The sequence below is a fragment of the Chiroxiphia lanceolata genome, chromosome 6 (assembly GCF_009829145.1).
Source record: "Chiroxiphia lanceolata isolate bChiLan1 chromosome 6, bChiLan1.pri, whole genome shotgun sequence".
In the NCBI taxonomy this organism is placed as follows: Eukaryota; Metazoa; Chordata; class Aves; order Passeriformes; family Pipridae; genus Chiroxiphia; species Chiroxiphia lanceolata.
In genome coordinates, this window is record NC_045642.1 from 16,882,825 (window position 1) to 16,902,476 (window position 19,652).

The window sequence follows — 19,652 nt, forward strand, 5'->3', positions numbered from 1 at the left end:
TGCCCGGCTTGGGAGGGCCCTGCGCTCCGCGGGGCTTCGGGGGCTGCTGGCTGGGGAGTGCGTCCCCCCACACCACTCTCCGGGGGAGGCGAAAAAAGGCCGGAAAACCTGGAAAGAACAGAAAACCACCCAAGAAGGGGAAGTTAAAGTCAGGGCAGAAGGAGCGCGCCTGGCCGGGCGGGCCCCTCGTGACTGATTTCATGCTGTTTATTCCCGTTTCGCGGGGGCTGAGTCACGGCCCGAGGCGCCGGGGGTCAGCCCGGGGGGGGCCGTGAGGCGGTGCCCCCGGTCCCACTCCCCGCCCCGGCCCGCCCCGCCCCGGCCCGCCCTCACGTGACGCCTCCCGTTGCAATTTTAGACCGTCAGCTGACTCGAGAAATCCCTGGAGAGGGGCCACCGTGCCTACAAAAACAGGGACGGCGACCCGGGAGCGGCGTCGCGGCCTCTCAGCGTCGGGACCCTCCAGCCTCTGACTCCCGTCACCGCCGCCGCCAGCGCCATTGCCGCCATGGGGCCCCGCGGCCTCCTCTTGCTGCTCGCCCTGGCCGGGTCCTGCGCCGCCCTCATCAGGTGAGGCATGGGGGTTCCTCGGGGGCTGCTGAGCCGCCCGGGTGGAGCGGGGGACATGGGACAGGCGCCCCCGGTGCTGCTGCAGCCTTGGCCTGCGGTCTTCTCTCGCAGCACTCCCACACGGTGCGGGGGAGGTCTGGGACACCCCCCCCCCCCCGATGGGGGTTTAAAGGCTGAAGCTCTCCCTGCTTATGGAGGGGCCTCGCTCCAGCTTCCGCTACACCTGGTGACCTTTGGCAGCCACCCCCACCCCTCTCTTCTCCCTACTCCTCCTGGCTTTGGGAAAAGCACTCAGCACAGCGCAGCGTGGGGGTCTAGCCCGAGGTGCTGGCAGGAGCCCAAACCTCATCCACCTCGTGCTGGCATGTCCCCTGTTTTCAGTGGAGCCCTGCTGCCCCCCCCCCCTCTACGAGCCCCCCTGCCTTTACACACACCTGTTTAACAGGTGGGTGTTTGCCTTCCCCACACAGGATCCCCCTGACCAAGTTCGCCTCCATGCGGCGGATTTTGAATGAGGTGGGGAGCGAGATCCCAGATGTGAATGCCCTCACCCAGGTCCTCAAGTTCAAGCTGGGCTTCACCCATAAGGAGCCCACTCCAGAGATTTTGAAGAACTACATGGATGTGAGTAACAACCCCCTCCCAACCACCCCCTCACTGCAGTGGACCCCAGCACAGTGTTGGGCAGCAGCTGTCACTTCTGGGGGTACCCATCCCAAGGGCATGGTGGGACTTACCAGCCTCACTGTCCCACCACAGCTGGGAAGGTAAAGGAGGGAGAGATGTTGGTCTCATAGGACAGATTCATGCACCTCCATGGCTTAGTGGATGGGTGTCAAAAGGTACTTCCCATCGTTACTAAACCAAAAATACTAATACTAATAATTATAATAATAATGACAACAGCAAACAACCCTCTGCCACCCAAGCAAGAGCATTTCAGTTTGTGACCTATTTCCTTTCCCCTTTGTCAGTAATTAACGACTGTAAATAGGGGCCTGCTCACTTGCAGTCCTTCCTAGCCCATTTGGGTAATAATTTTGGCAAGACAGGGGCATAAAAATCATACTCCATGCCTTGAGGCGTTGGGGCATAAAAGAGTGAGCACGGGGTAGAGGAAGAAGGCTCAGACTGGGAGCCAGCTTGTTACGGGACTGGGGATGCAGGACCCTTCCTCTCACTATTCTTCATATTCTGCACTGCCTTGGGAAAAGCCACCCTGCACCTCCAGTTTCTTCTCAGCAACTTAGGGAGCAAGGGGACCTTCATGGTGGTGAAAAACCAGATAAAGGGCGTGAAGTTTGCCCTTGCCCAGCTGCCAGACACGTGTGGGGTTTACTATTTCTGGGTGCCTCACTGGGTACCTTTACCGCTCTTGGCAGAGTAAGATGTGAGCACTGGCTGTCAGAATAAAGCTAGCCCCAGATATCTGGGCATTAATTCAGGATATTTCCCCCTGCTTCCCTTCTCCAGGAGCTCTTGTCACCCAGTCAGCACTGTCCTGTGCTGGGAAGGGCCACCGCTGTTTCAGTTGGTGGTGTTGAAAGCCAGGGCGCTAGCGGTTGTGTCACGGTGTTGTCTCTTGCAACCACAACTCAGACTGCATTAGGGAAGGACTCTGTTCTCCCTTGTCATAGGGCCACCAGCACAACCTGTGGTGGGAGATAAGGAACCTTTGGGTCCCTCCCGGCCTGGCTGAAAAGGCTTTCGCCGCTGGAGAAACCCTTGGGACAAAAGGCTCAACCTGCCCTTGACTGCCTCATATGTTCCGTGCTAGCCCTGGGACCCTTCGTGGGTCTGTGTATGTGAGGTACAGGGCCCCTGTACGGGGGGGTTGATTTTCAAGCCCCAGCAATAATTACAGAAACACTGAAAAACAAGTGCTACCTCCCCGTTTTGGCTAATTGCAAAGGATTGTTAATTACTTGCAAACTAAGTGCACAGGAGGTAAACAGCTTTGATAATCCTGTTTTCTCCCTGCACCTTAATTAAGTGCATGGGGGGTTTGGAAAGGCTACTGGCTGACTTTCCTTACTAGCAGCCTTCTCTCCAGGACTCTGATCCAGCTGCTCACCAGGCACGACACAGCCCTCTGCCTATTCGGTAGGACTGGGATAAAATAGGTCCATAAAAATAGGCCCCAAAAAGGGGACCTGCCTGTTATTCCCTCTTCATCCTGTCCTCTGCAGGTAGAGGGATGCCTTGCAAACAGCTCAGCCATTCAGGTTTTTTCCAGTCCCAGCAGAGGTGCAGTCACAGGGCATCCGTCAAATACCTGTGCTAAAGGGACATCTCCCAGACTTTCACCCTGAAGGCCTAAATGCACTTCTGGTGGCGCTGTTGATGCCCTTTGCTCCCACCACTCCTCCAGTCTTCCAGGTCCCATGACTGAGCAATTGTTTATTCCTCCCCACCCTGGGAACTCACCAGCAAGCGCCAAAAGCCCCAGCAGCTGTACCTCACCTGTGGTGGGCAGAGCTGCTGCTCGCTGCAACCCACAGCTCCTTTGTGAATCCACCAGCAAAGCTGCTTCCCAGCCAGTTTCAGCTTTTCAATAATGCAGGTGTTTTGTTTGGCTTCCTTCCATCTTTTTTCTCTTCCTTATAGTGAACTTCATGCTAGCCTGCAGACCTTCCCTCTTCTCTTCTTCCCTGTCTCCGTGTCCCAAATGTCCTCCCCCGCACACACCCATCCCGGATTTATCCTTTTCACACCCACTGTAATGAGTTGTGAACACTGAAGGGGAGCCTCCCTTCCAGAGAACAAAGGCTGGGAGCCCATCAGTGCAAAAAACAAGAGGCAGGCAGTGTCTAGATAAGAAGCTGATCCCCTATTCAACCCTAAGAGATTTTTGGTCTTTAATCCCTGCTTTTAGCCAGCTTTGTCTGCTCATGGCTTCCTTCACCTCCTTTGCAGGCCCAGTATTTTGGCGAAATCGGCATCGGGACCCCGCCTCAGAATTTCACTGTGATCTTTGACACTGGCTCCTCCAACCTCTGGGTGCCATCTGTGCACTGTTCCATAATGGACATCGCCTGCAGTAAGTGTTTACAGGTGCCAAGAACTGCTCAACATCTTTCCTGCAAAATGCAGATCCTTGTTTTGCAAGAGGAGAAACTGAGGCAGCAACGTGAAAGGGCTTGCCAGAGGCTGATGGGCTCTTTAGGGTTAGAACTGGAAACACAATTCCAACCTCCTGCACCCATCCTTCATTAGTCCCTTCCTGTTTTTTTTTTCCCCTTCCAAGTCATCCACACACAGGCCAAATCTTCTCCAACAGCCTTGGCACTGCAGCAGAGGAGCAGCATCATAGGTTGTGATGTTTCTCCCCAGATTATAGACCAATGCTGCTGTTACCCCATTGCGCAAGGCTGACTTTTTTTAAGTCAGCCTCTTGCCAGATCTGATACAAACTGTCCTAGTTTCTGGTTTATTGCTGCACAGAGCATGTGCATGCATGTTTATGGAGTTATAATTAACAAGAGCCAGGTAGGCACAGTGAGATGAGAACATCTTAGGGACTACAAGTTTTTTTGCTCTATGGCATTCCTATGCAATAAACCTCCGCAGCTGAAGGTGTCAAACCTGGCTATGGCAAAATGCCATTTAAAAGCCACCAGCTGTGCTGCTTAAGCAGAGTGGAGAAACCTGTCGAGTCAACAGATGCGACCATGAAAGGCTTTCCACGGTGCTCATTGGCAGTAGGGTGGAAATTTTGACTTCTATGGCCCTGTAGTGCCCAGAGAGGAGACAGATCTCCTTTTTGCAAGTGTGAAATGAGATTTAGGACACAGATAGGGAGGTCCAGACCTGGTCTGTCTTGGGGGTTCCTGATGTGTAGCAGGGAGAAGGTTTCTCAAGGCAGTGGCTTGTGAGGTGCTCAGAACAAAGGGCTCATTTTATGAGTCCTGCCAGACTGGGAACCAAACTGGGACTCAGGCAGTCTAGCCAGGGAAAGCCCCGTCTAGAATGTTGGTTTCTGTACGGCTCATCTGGTCCTCAGCCATCATCTGCTCTGCTCAGCAAGCAGTTGTGGAGCTGTGCTGGCCAACTCGTGACTTGGGAGGAGTCTGTGGAGGAGGAATCTGCCTGGCCATAAAACCACAGACATCTTACAGCTCCCAATCCATCCAAGAGGAAAAGCAGCTTAGACTAGGGGAAAACCCTTCTCCTCTGCAAATAAAAGAATATTTTGAGCTTTCTCTGTACAAAAAAAAAAAATTCAAGTAGTCTTAGTAAAACAAACAGGTAAGTCCATGAGGAGAAAATGCTCATGCCCAGAGCAGACTGTATTTAAAGCCACCCTAGTTCTCCAGGACATGGGGGGGTACATGTTTTGCTCTGCTAACGCACCCTGTCACACCAGCGAGATAACTGCTAGGCTTTTAATAACCAGTGGCCAAATCCGATTTAACAGCCTGAATTGGATCTGCCCACCTAATTCCCCAGGCACTGGAAATGCTTTGTTAAGCAGTCTGGGCTTGGTAAATGCTGGGTTCAGGCCCACCTTCACATCATTGAGTGTCCATTTGTCCAGATAAGCCGGGTGGTGTAGGGTTAGGTATCGGGGAACTGTAGGTATCAAGGAGCACTAATGCTGTGTGTCCCCCTGTGTCCCCCTTCCTGACTGCAGTGCTGCACCACAAGTACGACTCCTCTAAATCCAGCACTTACGTGAAGAATGGCACCGCATTTTCCATCCACTATGGGACAGGGAGCCTTACTGGGTTCCTCAGCGAGGACGTAGTCACGGTGAGTTACAGCCGCCCTTGCCCCGAGCTGCCCCAGACTCCATTCGGTAGAGTATTGAAGGTGTTTGACTTCAACAGGTCTCCCTCCTTGAGTGTCCTGCTCATATAGAGCATGCTTCAGTGCTGTGTTTCCAAGTGCTTTGAAATGATATGGTGATTATGACTGTGGAGGTGACAATGACCATGGCAGGCAGACAAGGGGGAAGGTATTAATCTGCAGATCAGCAGGCTGGGAGTAGAGACTGCATGCATGGTGCCCTGCAAACATGGTTTCTGGCCATCTCTCCAACCCTCTTCCTTGTGACTGTAGAAACTTCTCAGCCCAAGCACATGCCAGCACCACTGCACAGGCTGCTGGTGGTGCCCAGCTTGTTCCTGGACAGTATCCACACATTATTGGATGTCCACGTGGGCAGCTTCCCAAACACAGGCCAGAAGTTGTCTCTTGACTGCCCCATCCTAGTCTCGCGTCAAGAACTGGTGCTCATGTTTGCAAAGGCTGGGTAACACCCTGGGGGGAGGTTCCCCAGCTTGAATTAGCTGGGTTGTTGGTGGTTGCTTCTCAGAGTTTCCTTTTCAGTGAGCAAAGGCTGAGCTTTCTGTCTTGTGAAGGGCAGGTGCCTTTCATGGCTTTCTCCCTCCCAGGTCCAGATGCTCCTAAGAGTTTGTCAGCTGCTGAACCTCAGTGGTGCATGTGCTCTCAGATTACTCAGTCTCCTGGCAGGGTTAAGAGCATATGTTTGCTTTGCAGGGGGGGAAAGACAAAGCAGAAGTTTTGAATTAAGCACATAAATCTAGGGATTTGGACATTTCTGTGTAGGTTCAGCTGAAAAGTATTGGCTTACCAATTTCATCAGAATCAAAAATATCCAAGAGAAGTCTAAGGTGTGTGACTCAGACAAGGTGCATTCTTTAGCCCATCCTTATAGCATGAAAATTTCAGTCTAGCCTGGAAGCACCAGCCTTTGGCTCTACAATGCATCCAAAGAGGCAGCAAGGCAAACAGCAAACTTTACTGTCTTTAGAAAGTGTGGGCTGATTTAGGCACTTTCCAGCTTAATGCAGGGGCTGAAGTGAATCAGAAGGAAAATTGCAGCATTTTATCTTTTTTTGGTTTGTAATTGTCACCCTAATGCCTGCTTGCTAATTAGCTCTCCACTTCCTGGCAGCTCAGAGTGAGGATTTTGTGCCTGAGTTTGTTTGGGAAGTGGGGATGGCTCTTGGCAAACAGCACAGCTTGTAGTACTTGGTTTCTGTCTGCGCAGAAACAAGAGAAACCTGCCACGTGTAGCTGAGCAGTGTCAGGCTTGTCATATGCAGGAGCAAGGGCAACTCAGACGGTTGGGGAACTTCAGCTTGGACACTAAGATGTGTCCTCTGATTCACAGCATGCCATAGGCAAGCTCTCAGTCAGGTGCAGTCTGGCAATACAGGCATTGGAAATAGTGTTCAGTGTGACCTACTTGGCTCCAGATATCTCACCAAAAGGTGTTGATTGTCAGGTAGTCCAGAGTCCCTCAGTCCTGAATTTCTTTTTGAGAGGGTGATGAGCTCGCATAAAATGTCCTCTCTCCTTCTGTGGAGGAGTGATGCCCTGTAGCACTACACTCTCCAGTGCTGCTTGCTCTCCCAAGAGCAGCAGGTTCAGGCAGCCTCTGCTGCTCAGGCATCTCATCCCTTTATCACAGCCTGACTTTCAGATGTCCTTCAAGGACAGCAGAGGGAATTTGCTGGCCATGGGGCGTGAGGTCTCTCCCATGACTGCAGTGCAGATACACCACACAGAAGACGCCCTTCCTTGCCTCTCCCCTGTGCCTCTGCACCCTGAGCCCTGGTGCCAAGCTGTGCCACAGAGGCCCTCACCTCATAAGTCTGCCTTTGCCATCCAGCGCTTGCCCACTGCCTGAGGCCCCTAACAAGGAGGTCAGATGAGCTGTGGGGTGCCAACACCTGTCTGCAAAGTCCTGGAGGGCAGCCACTACACAGCCATCCACTGATCATGATTTTCGATTGCTCTGTGTCTGGGCAAGAGCCAGGAGAGCGACAGAGACAAAGATCTGTCACCTGGCAGCAGCGCTCTGCTATAGATGGTCTTGGGTTTCTGTCCTGCTGAGGACCAAGCGCAGGCAGGGTCTGCTGAGACCCTATGACTGGGCAGATACCTGCCTCCCCCTTGGGATGTGCAAGCAGGGCAATACCCAAACAAATCTGGTGCTCAGTGTTATCAATCCATTGCATTTTACTTTCTTTTAAGTGGAAGCTTTATTGAACTTTCTGAGCTGCTGCAGGACCAGCCATGCCGAGTGGTGGCTTTTGTAAACCTGCAGCAAACAACTGGAGCACTCGCCACGTGCCAGCGAGCGGATGCATTGCTGTACTCTTTCACCCCACATCCTGCCCTGTGGCTTTCAGCTTTTGCAAGGCTCGATCACCCTTTCCTAGTGCAATCCTTCAATACCATTAAAGGCAGCGCTGCCATCCCAGCCTTGCAGTGTCTAGCCCTGAGGGTATATTAGTAATTTACAGGGATCGTTATCTGCCATCAGGTAGGAGAGGCCAGCTTGTCAGTCCAGCCTGGTTCACTACAGGGCTGCCGGCTGCAGGCTGAGAGGCTGAAATTGTCCTAGCATGGATGCTAAAATTGCCTGTGGTCAGCCAGAAACTCACAAACCTCCTGAACTGCTCGAGCCAGGAGCCAGCAGATGCGTCCTGCTCCTCATCAGCAGAGCTGTCCTGCTTTCTGCAATCTTCTTTCCGGGGATCTGCCCTTGCAAGGCGTTTCAGCTTTCCAGTGGGGAATGCCAGTCCTTCTCATGGCTGGCAAAAGCGGTGACCTTTGAATTCTCGGTACTCCACTTGCTATTTTTGTGCTGCGGGCTCAACCTCACTTTCTTGGCTGGTCTTCTCCCTTCCCACGGGAGGTCTCTGCAGGGTGGTGGCTCTTACAAGAGATGCAGCAATATCCTGGGGATATTTCTTATGTAGAGGAGATCATGGGGGTTATGGGCAGAGGTGAGAGGGATTTGTGCTCCCAACCGCTGATGGGTGAAGCACCCCAGGAGGCAGGATACAGAGATGACTTAGAAGATGTCCAGTGTGGGGAACAGGATTAAAGATGCAGCACAAGAGCTTTTCAGACTGGGAGGAAATGATGAAGTAGGTGATAGGGGAAGGGATGTAGCGGGGACAAAGCGATATGGGTCCCTCTGTGCAAAGAGGAGGAGCTGCAGAATGGCATGGCCAGTGCTGGGACCCAGGAAAAGGCTGAAAGGGCTGAGTGAGGTGGGCGAAGAGCAAAGGGAGCTCCTGTCCTTAAAGGTGTGCTGAGCCTTGCAGGGACTCAGGAGGTTCCACTGTGCAGCCAGAGTTGCCTGTCTCTTCCCCTGACAAGGGTGGTGCTGGGGTATCTGGTTTTGGCAGCTGCCTACAAACGCAACGGTGAAATCAGGCAGGAGTGTGGCAGCACACTGAGGGGCACACTACAGCCTGTGTTCAGTGAGATACCATTACCACCCTGGTCCCCTGTGTCAGTTTTCTTTACAGTCTGCTTTTCCCTTCCTTCCCCATCTCTCTGCAGCTCGGTAACTTGAAAATCAAGCATCAGGTCTTTGGGGAGGCCGTGAAGCAGCCAGGCATGACATTCATCGCTGCCAAGTTTGACGGCATCCTGGGCATGGCATTCCCAAGGATCTCTGTGGACCAGGTTGTCCCTTTCTTTGATAACATCATGCAACAGAGGCTGATCGAGAAAAATATATTCTCTTTCTACCTGAACAGGTAGTGTTGGATTTGGTGGATTTGGCAGTACTCCACTTGCCCTCTCATTGTGAGGGCAAGCCAAGAGGGCTTTTCTGTCTCCCAATAGTACCTCTTGTCATCTATTTTACACTCTGGCCAGCACTTCCCAGTTGGGTAAGCTTCAGCAAGTTCTGCTTGCAGGAGCAGTCAGGCCAAAATATCTTCTGTTTACTGCTTTGGAGTAACAAGAAGGGAAGTAGAAATGCAGCTATTTTACTGATAAAAAGCTGGGTAGATCTGCAACCAGTTTTTTTAACAGATGAAGAGAAAGGATGATTCCAGAGGGAAGAGAAAAAAAAATAAACAGGACTGTGATCATGAAATTGCACGCTGCTTGTGCAGTCCCCTTTAGAGGGGTAAAGACTGCCCCAGTCTGCTGCCAAAATCCCTAAACCACATGGCCACCCCCCAGGCAAGTGTGCCCCCCACCAGTCTTCACTTACGATGGGGCTAATGTTCTCTCTCACCCCCTGGGAAATAATCTGCAGCTTTTAGCACCTTCCCACCCACTGCTGCTCCCCCCAGGACACCCCATCACCCTCCTGTCACTGCAGCAGGGACTCTGAACTACTTCAGCTCAAAAAGTAGCACGTCAGGAGTGGGGAGGGCAGAGAGAGCTGCTGCTGGCTGTTCAAGCACCAGCCCTCCCCCATCACCATATTTCTTCCCATCTGCTTGGCAGTGAGCTTCTATCTGATGGTAACCTTGAGAATTCACTCCAAGGCTGCTGGTTGGCACAGTGTCAAGTGCAGATAACCTAACCCTGCATCAGCCTTGTCCAGCCCTGCACAGGCACTTTTTACAAGCAGATATTTGGGGGATCCTTGTGTCAGTGCTCAATTTCCCTTTGCCATCCCCCTTCTCTGCCACGAGTTTTGTCAGGTGTCTGTGAGAAAGCACTAAGGGAAAAGCTTCAGGATGCTTTGGACCAAAATATTCCCATTTCCCCAGGCCAGTCTATCTCACAGTATCTGTCCTTCTGTTGACATAACACAGCTCAATGTAAGTTGTCCATCTCCAATGCTGCTAAGGCTGTGCTTCACTCCCAAGCATCCCAGCATGTATTCTGGAGTCACGTTAAGGGGGGTTTTCTCACCCTACCCCTGATGTTCACAAATTTGGGTGTTGTTTTTCAGAGATCCCACTGCTCAGCCCGGTGGTGAGCTGCTCCTGGGAGGGACCGATCCCAAGTATTACACCGGCGAGTTCAACTGGATGAATGTCACGCGCAAGGCTTACTGGCAGATCCACATGGACTCGTAAGTTCCCCTCTCCACCAGACTACATTCATGGGGTCACGTGTGCAGACAGCACATGCCTGGGGTGGGGCTGAGATCCCCCCAAAAGGAATCATCTCTATCCCTGCAACACATCCACACCAAAAAAAGCAGATTAAAATCCCAACCTGGGTTGTTTGTCGCTGGGAGGAGAGGCAGAAGCCATAAGGAAGTGTTCTGCAAAATCTGTTCCTTTTTTTTTTTATGGCTTGACCCTTAAAAACACCTACTGCGTCCCTGCAAAGTGGGGGAAAAACACCAGTGTGTCCTCCTTGCAGGCGGGGCAAACCTCATGTGTTAAACCCCAGTTTTGCTCAGCTCTTAGCAAGGCCTGAGCTGCCTGGCTCACTTGCAGACAGCTCCAGAGGAGCAGGATGAGGCCGCAGGAAGCCAGCCCTTGACTGAAGGGCACGGCGCAGCAATCAGCGCGCATTGTTGGAGGCAGAGGGGAGGAGAGCAGGCTGAGCTGCCGTCCGCCAGCCTCGCGGTCTATTCTGAGCTTTCCCACGTGATGGGAACTTAAAAGTGGCCTGTGATCAGAGTGTGTCCTTTTTGCTGGGAATCGCATCCCTCCCCAGTGCAGGGTTTTAGTTCTCATTTTCCCCCAGCCCTGCTGCGTTGGCAAAGTGTGGCAGACCCTTGGCTGGAAGGCTTTGTTTGTCTGCACTGCTGTGAAATGTGATGTGGGTGAGGAAGCCAAGCAGCTCCTGTCATGCCTCTTCTTTGTACAGGAGCCCTTCCCTTGCCCACAGTTGTTGCACCACCCCTTTAACCCTTTGGTTTTTGCAGTAGCACAAGCCATACAAGTCCATAATGCATTGACCTTAGCTCGCTCCCTTGTCCATCAGCTGCGGTGCTTGTTCTGGAGTGTGGGTAGCAGGCATGGTGCGCAGGAAGTGGTCCAGACTCTCTGCAGAAATGCAGCAACACCTCAAGGCACCTGCTCAATCATGAGGGAATGACAGGGAGCCAGAGGGTCAGTGTACTGAGTTGGTGCTGCATCAGTATTTCTGGGCATCTGTCCTTCCTGGGTGTCTGTCAGGTCTTCCTTGTGTGCCTGTGTACTTCCTGGGCTCAGCCATCAACTCTTTGCCTGCTGCTTCCTGCAGCCTTCAGTGGGAGGCCTCTAAGGATTGTCTTCTGCCTGGGCATCTCTCCCCAGGGTGCAGGTTGGCAACGAGACAACTGTGTGCGACGGAGGCTGCGAGGCCATTGTGGACACAGGAACCTCACTCATCACTGGCCCTAAAACAGAAGTGAAGCAGATACAGAAAGCCATCGGTGCAAAACCACTCATCAAAGGCGAGGTGAGGCCAGGCTGACAATGTAGGTATCTATGGCCACCATAGCATCTGTTCTTATACCCTACTTTGAACCCAGTTGCTTGTTGAGATGCAAGTCTTCTGCTCCCTTTGATCTCCATTCCCAGCCTGTGCTCCTGGAAAAGTCTCTGGCACAGCAGGGACTCCTTCATCTTTTGACCCTGGGTACCATTCACCACCCTGCTCATGCTCATGGTAGAAGGCCCGGGTCCCATGAACTTTCAGAGACTTTGGGTCACCTCTGCCACCCATCTCTGGGAGGTGGAAGAGAAGGGGTCTGAGTTGCAGCCAAGGCCAAGGATTCACATTAATGTGAGTCCAGAGACGCTTTAATACAAGTATATTTACTGCAAATGACAACCCTTTGCTGTGAAGTTTTTAACCATCAGAGCTAATCTCACAAGGTTGTCTCTCCTCCCTGAAATTGTGGAAGAACATGGATTATAAAGGCCCTCTAGAAAAAATGCCCTGCTCTGAAACCCCTCCCAAATCACAGAGCCATGAGCACTTGTAAGGCATTTCTGCAGTGTCAGAGACCCCATGCTGCAGCAACAGCTGGCTTAGGCCTGCCATCATCCCCAAGACTTGCCAGTGTTAATGGAACTGGCTTTATCTGTTCATTACATCTTGAGTCCCTGTGTATGTCTGTAGGCTGTATTGAGCCACAGCTGCCTCTCCTGTGGTGAAGACCCCCAGCTGTGCCACATCGGCTGTTGCACCCTGGGGCTCAGCAGAGCCAAAAGCTGAATCCAAAATTCTTTGGCTCCATCTCTATCCATAAAGTCCTCTGGCCCCTCAGCTTGCAGCCCTAGGCAAGGAGCAGCCTACTTAACCCAGCTCAAGCTTCTCCTGTACCCTGAGATGAGCTGGGTTTGGGGAAAGCCACAGCAAAGAGATGATTGTGCCCAAGAAAGACTGTGCCCTTTCCTGAGAGAGCATAGGAGCTCCCATCTAAAGCCTCTACTGTTGCCATTTCAGTACCTGGTCCCCTGTGATAAAGTGCCAACACTGCCTGTCATCACTATAACACTAGGAGGGAAGCCCTACAATCTCACAGGAGAGCAGTATATCCTCCAGGTATGTCCAGGCAGCTTTTGCCAGACTTATGTTTCTCCCCCAAGGCCTAACTTTTGCCTCTGCTGCTCAAACCTCAGCCATGAAATCCAAAACACAAGAGCAGCCAAAGCAGTTCTGGTCCTTGGGAAAAAGTCTGAAAGATTGGTGTGTCGGGGTGGTGGCACAGATGATGGACCCAGGCAACCTCACCGAAGTCTCTCAGGGATGAGACCCCATGCATAATTCTCATGAGGGATAGTAGGATGGGAGAGGAAGGGGTGGCAAGCTGTTGCATCACCTTATACAAACATTTAGCTCTTTCCTGCTGGATTGTGGTGCTATGAGGCCAGTCTTGTCATAGCAGAGGTCACCAGCCTGTTGTTTAAGCCATCAGAATCAACTTGAAAGGACCATCTTGTGGACACTTTGACCAATGTCTCTAATTCAGAGCTGTGTGGGCTGGGAGGTTTATGGTCACATGCAGCTTTACTCGATGCTTTAGTGCTTAAGGGAGGGAGAGCTGGGTTTGGAGCCATAGGAGCAGCGGGCTGGGAGTTACTTTTGCAATCTTGGATCTCAGACTGGGAGAGGCTGAAGTGAAGCCATCCTTGCAGGTGTTCTTGCCAAACCTGCAAGGTTGAGGGAAGGGAACGGCCTGCTCAGATTGAAGCTCTCGCTCTTCTATCTAGGTTTCTTCAGGAGGACAGACCATATGCATGAGTGGCTTTTCAGGCCTGGACATCCCACCCCCTGGGGGCCCACTCTGGATTCTGGGAGATGTCTTCATTGGTCCCTACTACACTGCCTTTGACCGTGATAACAACTCTGTTGGCTTTGCCAAAAGTGCCTAAACACATGACCCCCACTGCCTCTGCCACACACACACTTACACACACACACATGGGAGCTGTAGAGAAAGGTTACCAGTATTAGAAACCCAGTGAGTAGAATGGGAAAAAAAAAAAAGAAATGGAACTAGATTTAAAATTACATGGAAAATAGTCATTAGTGCCCTGCTAGCTACTTTTTCCACTCCATTGAGTAAGTGGTGCTGAGAGGTCTCTAGCTGACAACTCCAACTGGAGTAGTCCCTTGCTTTACTGCTAGGTCTTCCAGTAGTTCTTTTTCAGAATGATTCTCAGAGCTGAGTGAGGCCCTCTCACCTCTCCCAGCACTGGTGTCTTTCCTTGGGGAGAGGCAGCTAGCTGGAGCCAGCCCCTGGTACCTCTGTTCCTGCAGAGAGGCTGTGCTGCTGCTCTTGGGTTTGAGCTTCTGTGCTGGGGGAGAGGGATAGGGAAAGCTGTACAGCACATTATTTCTTGTTTTTTCACTCATGAAGTGGGGGAGTGGACGATGGGGGAGAATCTGTCTTTATGACCCCTCCCCAACAAGTTGAGGCAGTGACCAGTAGGTCATTTCTCAAGGGTTTGTGCTGGCTTGGTCTTAGGAGAGCATGTCCTGGGCTGGAGCAATGGGGGAATCATGGTAGTGTGCCCAAGGGATGAGTTTCAGAGCCCAAGAGCTCTTGTGGTGTGTTTTGTTTATGGATGGCACTAGTGAGAGAGCTGGCAGGCATAGTGTCCATGTGCCTGACCTAACGGGGCAAGGATTTGTAGGGGATCTCTAGCCAGTGGGACTTTCTGGGCAGTGTGATTATTAAGGGGGTCAAGATAGGTTTTAATAGAGGTTATTTGAATTCAGGGCCATGAATTCAGCCTTCTGCTGAGCAAAGTTATGTGACACAAGTTCTCTGAAGTTCAGTGAACTTCTCCCAGGTTCCCCAAAAAGCAATTCTTCCTAGTGTCATCCACAACCAGTGAGTTGAGAATAATGTTTCCTAAAGCAACTAAGTGACCTACAAGCTGAAATCATACTGATAAAATCCGTACCTGTTTGTCAGTCACGTAAGAACTTTTGGAAACATGATTCACAGTGTTTTCAAACTGCACAAAACCCAAGAGACAGCTGGCAGAGCCAGCAAGGCTCCTGGGCAGGAGCGTGCTGTGGCAGCTGCTGCACTTGGATTCGCTTTTAACACCCTCTGTACCTGCTTTCTGCTTTACTAGTGCTAGTGAGTTCTGTTCATGTCCACCCTGTGTTGCAGATGGAGTGAGGCACAATCCTGCTTTGGAGAGGTTGTAGCTGATTTAGCTGTGGTCACAGATCCTCCCAGAGAGCTGAGACCTGCACTTATGGAGCTACTTGCTTCACTGGGCTGGCGTCAGTAGGCAAACACTGGTGAAGCTGGGAGGATGATAAAGTGAGTTCTAAGCAGTACCGGGAAGCAGAAAAGAGCCTGCCAAGAATCCCAGCCCCTGTGCTAGGAATAAAAGGCTCTCTTCATTTTCCCAGTGTGCTGGATCAGGTCCTAAAGTTAGGGAGTGGCAGCAGGTGAGGGGCAAAGCTGAGAGTGGCAACAGGACCAGATCAGCAAAAGCCATGACCCCAGACAAGGCTAAACAGACAGCAAAATCCTGACTACCCAAAATTCACTGATAATCCTGCCAGCGGTACTGGTGGGACCAAGGAATTTTCCAAGAAAGGTCTTTGGGCAGTGAGTGAATAGATGGTTTTGCTTGGTGAAGTGCATATACATCATCCCCAGTACTGAATTCACCATAAGCATCAGAGGCACAGGTGGGGAGGAAGTCCTGAGGTGAGTGGTGGGAGCACAGATCCTGCAGGTCCCCTGTCCCTGTGTGCTGCAGCTGATAAGTTTGGCATTATAACTATGCCTTGCCTTGGAGGCATTTGACATGGAGACTGGGACAGACATGGGCACACTTAGGACATTGTCCCCTGTATCCCCAGATGTGACAAATGCTGCTCCCAAAGTTTTTTTTTCTGCCTGGTCATAATCTTCATCTGGAACCCTGTGTCTGAACACCAAAGCACGTCTGTTGCAGACTGGCCAGAGAACAGTAGCATGTTACCAAAAGAAAAAAAAATAATCTTCAATAGGTACTCCAAAATCAGCAGATACTCAGCATCTCTCCAGAGATTCTCAGTTTCTCACCAGTTAACTGCCCAAAGCTTCTCCAAGTCATGCTACCCAGCTGCAGGATTTCTTTGGTGTGGCAAGATGGCCTCTCAGGTACCTGCTGATCAGACCTGATGTGAGGGGGACGCTTGACGTGGACCTGGCAGTGGGTTTTGAATGTCTGCAGCATCAGATTTAAGCAGGATGTGCAGCACAGCCCCAGACCCAGCCATTGGGCCGCGGCTGTGCTGGGTGTGCGGTGCCTTAGGCCGTCTGTATCGTACCTCTGCGGTGACTCCAGGCTGGGCTGGTGGCGGTCGGCAGGCAGGCAGGAGGCTGCTGCCTGGGGAAAGAGCGTGACCCAGAGCGATGCCCTGAGTGACAGGATAGGCTGGAGGACCAGTTCACTGCAGTGTTTCCTGAGTGGGTCTCCTCCCCTTGTTCTTTTATTTGCATTTTTAAACCAAACTCTGTAATCGTGTGACTGGGTTTTTTTTTAAATTAATTTGCTGTCAGAATTACTGTCTCTTCATAGAAAATTGAAAATAAAATAACAGTATTTCCCCCCTTAACTCTGAGAGTGGTCTTTCATTAAGCAGTTTGAGATGCCTGTCTCTTTGTCAGTGTCCAGAGACTGTGTCTCCCCAACCTTTGTTCTTGGACATCTGGTCTCCCACTTGAGTGGACTCATGCACGTTTCAGAAGGGCTCCTTCCCTTCTCTCTGATAAGGGAACATGCTGGGAGCCTGTTGGATTTGTCTTGTTCAGTGGATTAAAACATAACCCAGCCTTTGCAGGGTGACATAACAGTGTCACCTGCCTGACCCAGCGCCACCAGGGCAGCAGGCACTTCTAGCATCCTTCCTAGCCTATGGCCTTCTGGGGCCTCACCTCCCTAGCTGAGCACTGCCAAGGGTAGTCCACCAACAGGGAACTCAGGCTGTCCCCTGGTCCTCTGGGCCAGTTAGAACAAGCTCCTGCTTGACTTGGGATGTAGAGTGGTCCTGTAGCAGCCAAAGTAGATCTTCAGTTTCTAAATCTGGCCTAAAAAGGTGTAAAATCTGGAGAAGTCCCAGAACCCAGTGATGACAAACATGGTATGGGGGTTTTTTCCCAGTGCTGGAAAAATCCACCCTTCTTGCCTGGCTGTGTAATTTTTAGTCCTAGCACTGCTGTATGGGAGCTGGAGACTGTGATGCAGAATAAAGGCCCCATGTGCCAGGTGGAAGATAAGAGCTAATCCCTACTTTGAAAAAAGCATCATCTACATAAGCAAGATGATGCAGCCAAGTCCCATCCCATCTTCTGAGCACAGATCTAAGCAACAGAGAGCTTAGCTGATTTCCCCACGAGCACATCCTGAGCCTCTGTTCCCCTAGGATGCCTAAATACCCAAATCAGCTGTTCTCCTGCGTTAAAGAGATGGATTTAACCCAAAAGGGCTAGCTAGGTCCTGAAAACCAATCATGCAGCCCACCGTTCTTCAATAGCCCAAGGGGAGAACAAGTCATCCGCTGCCAAATATTTATTGACAGGAATACAAGGGCGCTGTTTCTGGGCGCTGGGGGGATTGTGTCTAAGCCTTCAGTCATATTGTGGGTACTGAGCATTACATCTCACTGGGAACAATCACAGGCTTGATCTTGGCCAAGAGCTGGAGAAGCCAAGAGCCAGAATTGCCCACCCATGTTTTTTCAGCAGGGAGCAGAGCACACCCCACCCCAGGAGCAGCCTGCATGCAGCCCCACAGTATCTTGGCCAGCAAATCCTCAGGTTTACACCAGCCCCACCCCCATTTACTGCACCATCTCTGCAGAACTTGGTGCACATGACAATTTGATAACTCACTCTGTATTAAATGTCTCCACTGATGCAAAGAAGATAAAATTTTTCATTACAAATACCCTTGAGTAGCAGGATGCTTGGCCTGACCCTCAGGGCTGTCTTCATGAGCCTGATCCTTCTCCAAGCAACTCTGCTCAGGGCTTTACCAAAAGCCCACTAACACGAGAACCTTGTTTATGAAGTTGACTTGTTCATCTGGTTGGCTCAGCAATTTGTTCATTTGGGAAACTATTTTTATTCATCATGAATGACTAAGCACGTTGTTTTGGTGGCTTTTCCTTTTTCCGCTCTTTCTTGGATTTATTTATTTTTAGGTTTCTTTGGGAGGGAAGAGAAGCAGAGTGCAGACTGAAAGCTCAGAGAACAGGAGACAGAGATCAAGGGAGAGTGAGAAGATGAGATTTACCCCTCTGAGTCTCAGGCCCCCTTACTTCTTATGGAACTTATCAACCTATTGAGGAATTTTATAGGGGTAATTCAGGAGGCTGTGGAAAAGAAACAACCAGGGTCAGGTTCTGCTAATGGTTTTCTGAAGCACTTGAGTAGGATTTGAGATGGAAGACTTTCTCACGGGTCTTACAGTGCTTGGTTATGCTACAGCCGACACGTCTGTAACACGATTACAGGAGAATTGCTTTGGGGCAGGAAACATCTTTCCGTTCTGTTTGTCCTGTGCTTAGCACAAGGGGATGCCAGCCTTGATGCCACAGTAATGCAGGCAATTATTCATACTCACGTCACCTTTTATTTGAAAGAAAAGTAGTCCTAGACCATATGGTTGAGGACTTGCATGTATTACCTTTAAAGGCCCCAGAAAATTGAAGGAGGGTTAAAATAATACAGAATGTTGTGGGGGTTTATTCCTTGTGTCATTATTTTTTATTCCAGTTTCCTAATTTTGAAGGGTCACATGAATGGTTTTTGAACTGGTGATGCTGCCTATATGCTGTTTTGATTCACATAATAAACCTCTCACCGCTTGCAGTTGACATGGAGAAAGATGATGAATCACCCACCCAAAGACCAAAAAGTGCTCTGCAAACTGTAGGGATGACCTGGTACCCAGAGAAGAGAAAAAGCAGCTGTCCAGCCTCCCTGACCTTTCAGTCTTGTTCATACCAGAGAATGTGTCCACTTCTGTTGATCTCACATTCCTCTACACCACCCTGCTGCCTCCTCTTGCCTGCTCCAGACCCCCTTTGACCTTTTTCTCTGCTCACCCTCCATCTCAGCCTGACATTAAGAGGAGAAGCTCTACCTACACAACTTTCCCCAGACAAATGAACAGCAGACTCCTCAGTAGCTCCCATGGAAGGCAGCAGTCTGCATCCAAGGGGTTTCATTGTTCCTCCTGAGCCTGCAGGAAGGATACTCTGCACAGTTGCAGGTTGCCTGGGTTTGTCCAAGTCATCCAGAAAAGCTGACGACAGCTGCCTATGGCTCTGCCTCTCCTGCAAACCTCCTAATCCCACAGGAACATTGCTTTCACCCCAGCACTGTTTCTGTTTCTCAGCAGCTTCTTGGAGAGAGTCCTGAATCTCATCACAGGCAGTTGTAGCCCTAATAAAACCATTTTCACTTTAGCAGAACCCAATGCCACTCCAGCAGCAATAAATTCTGAACTTGTTTTAACTAATGTGGGCACCTTCAGAAGGATAAACTGGTCTTGTGGAAACAGAACGCCCTCCAGCCTCAGAGAGCTGTGGATGCACAAGAAGTTCCCCCCCCTCATACCAACCCACAGGGATGAGCACGGGATGGGTGCCCCTATGCTGGTGCTAAACCTGCCTGTGAACAGCCAAGTGAATTACCATCCTTATTTCTTAGCTCAGCACTTTGTGGGTAGGCTTAAGGCATTTCCAGAGGATTTCCCTTCCCCTGCAGTTTCTGCTCACACAAACTTTTATTTTACCCACCCTACTTCCAGTACTCTGGGGATTTCTCTGCTATCCTTCCCCAGCACCACAGCTGAGCTGGCTGCTGCCCCAAGGCCACCTGCGCCAGGCTGGGCTCTATCACTGCGGGGTGACACAGGGTGTCTTCGTGTCCTCAC

The 19,652-nt window shown here is 51.0% G+C and overlaps 1 protein-coding gene across 1 annotated transcript; it reads left to right on the plus strand.

The window, feature by feature from the left end:
• The first annotated feature begins 201 nt into the window (after window positions 1-201).
• CTSD (cathepsin D) lies at window positions 202-15,608 on the plus strand. Its single transcript, XM_032690593.1, has 9 exons — window positions 202-570; window positions 1,041-1,194; window positions 3,487-3,610; window positions 5,204-5,322; window positions 8,899-9,098; window positions 10,256-10,378; window positions 11,559-11,703; window positions 12,697-12,795; window positions 13,464-15,608. The coding sequence occupies exons 1-9, from the start codon at window positions 509-511 to the stop codon at window positions 13,623-13,625; spliced, it is 1,188 nt and encodes a 395-aa protein (XP_032546484.1). The 5' UTR covers window positions 202-508; the 3' UTR covers window positions 13,626-15,608.
• The last annotated feature ends 4,044 nt before the right edge of the window (window positions 15,609-19,652 follow it).

Coding starts and splice junctions, on each gene's coding strand:
- CTSD (XM_032690593.1), top strand. CDS start 509: ATGGGGCCCCGCGGCCTCCTCTTGCTGCTCGCCCTGGCCGGGTCCTGC. Junction 571..1,040: donor TCCTGCGCCGCCCTCATCAG/GTGAGGCATGGG, acceptor TTCCCCACACAG/GATCCCCCTGACCAAGTTCG. Junction 5,323..8,898: donor TCAGCGAGGACGTAGTCACG/GTGAGTTACAGC, acceptor ATCTCTCTGCAG/CTCGGTAACTTGAAAATCAA.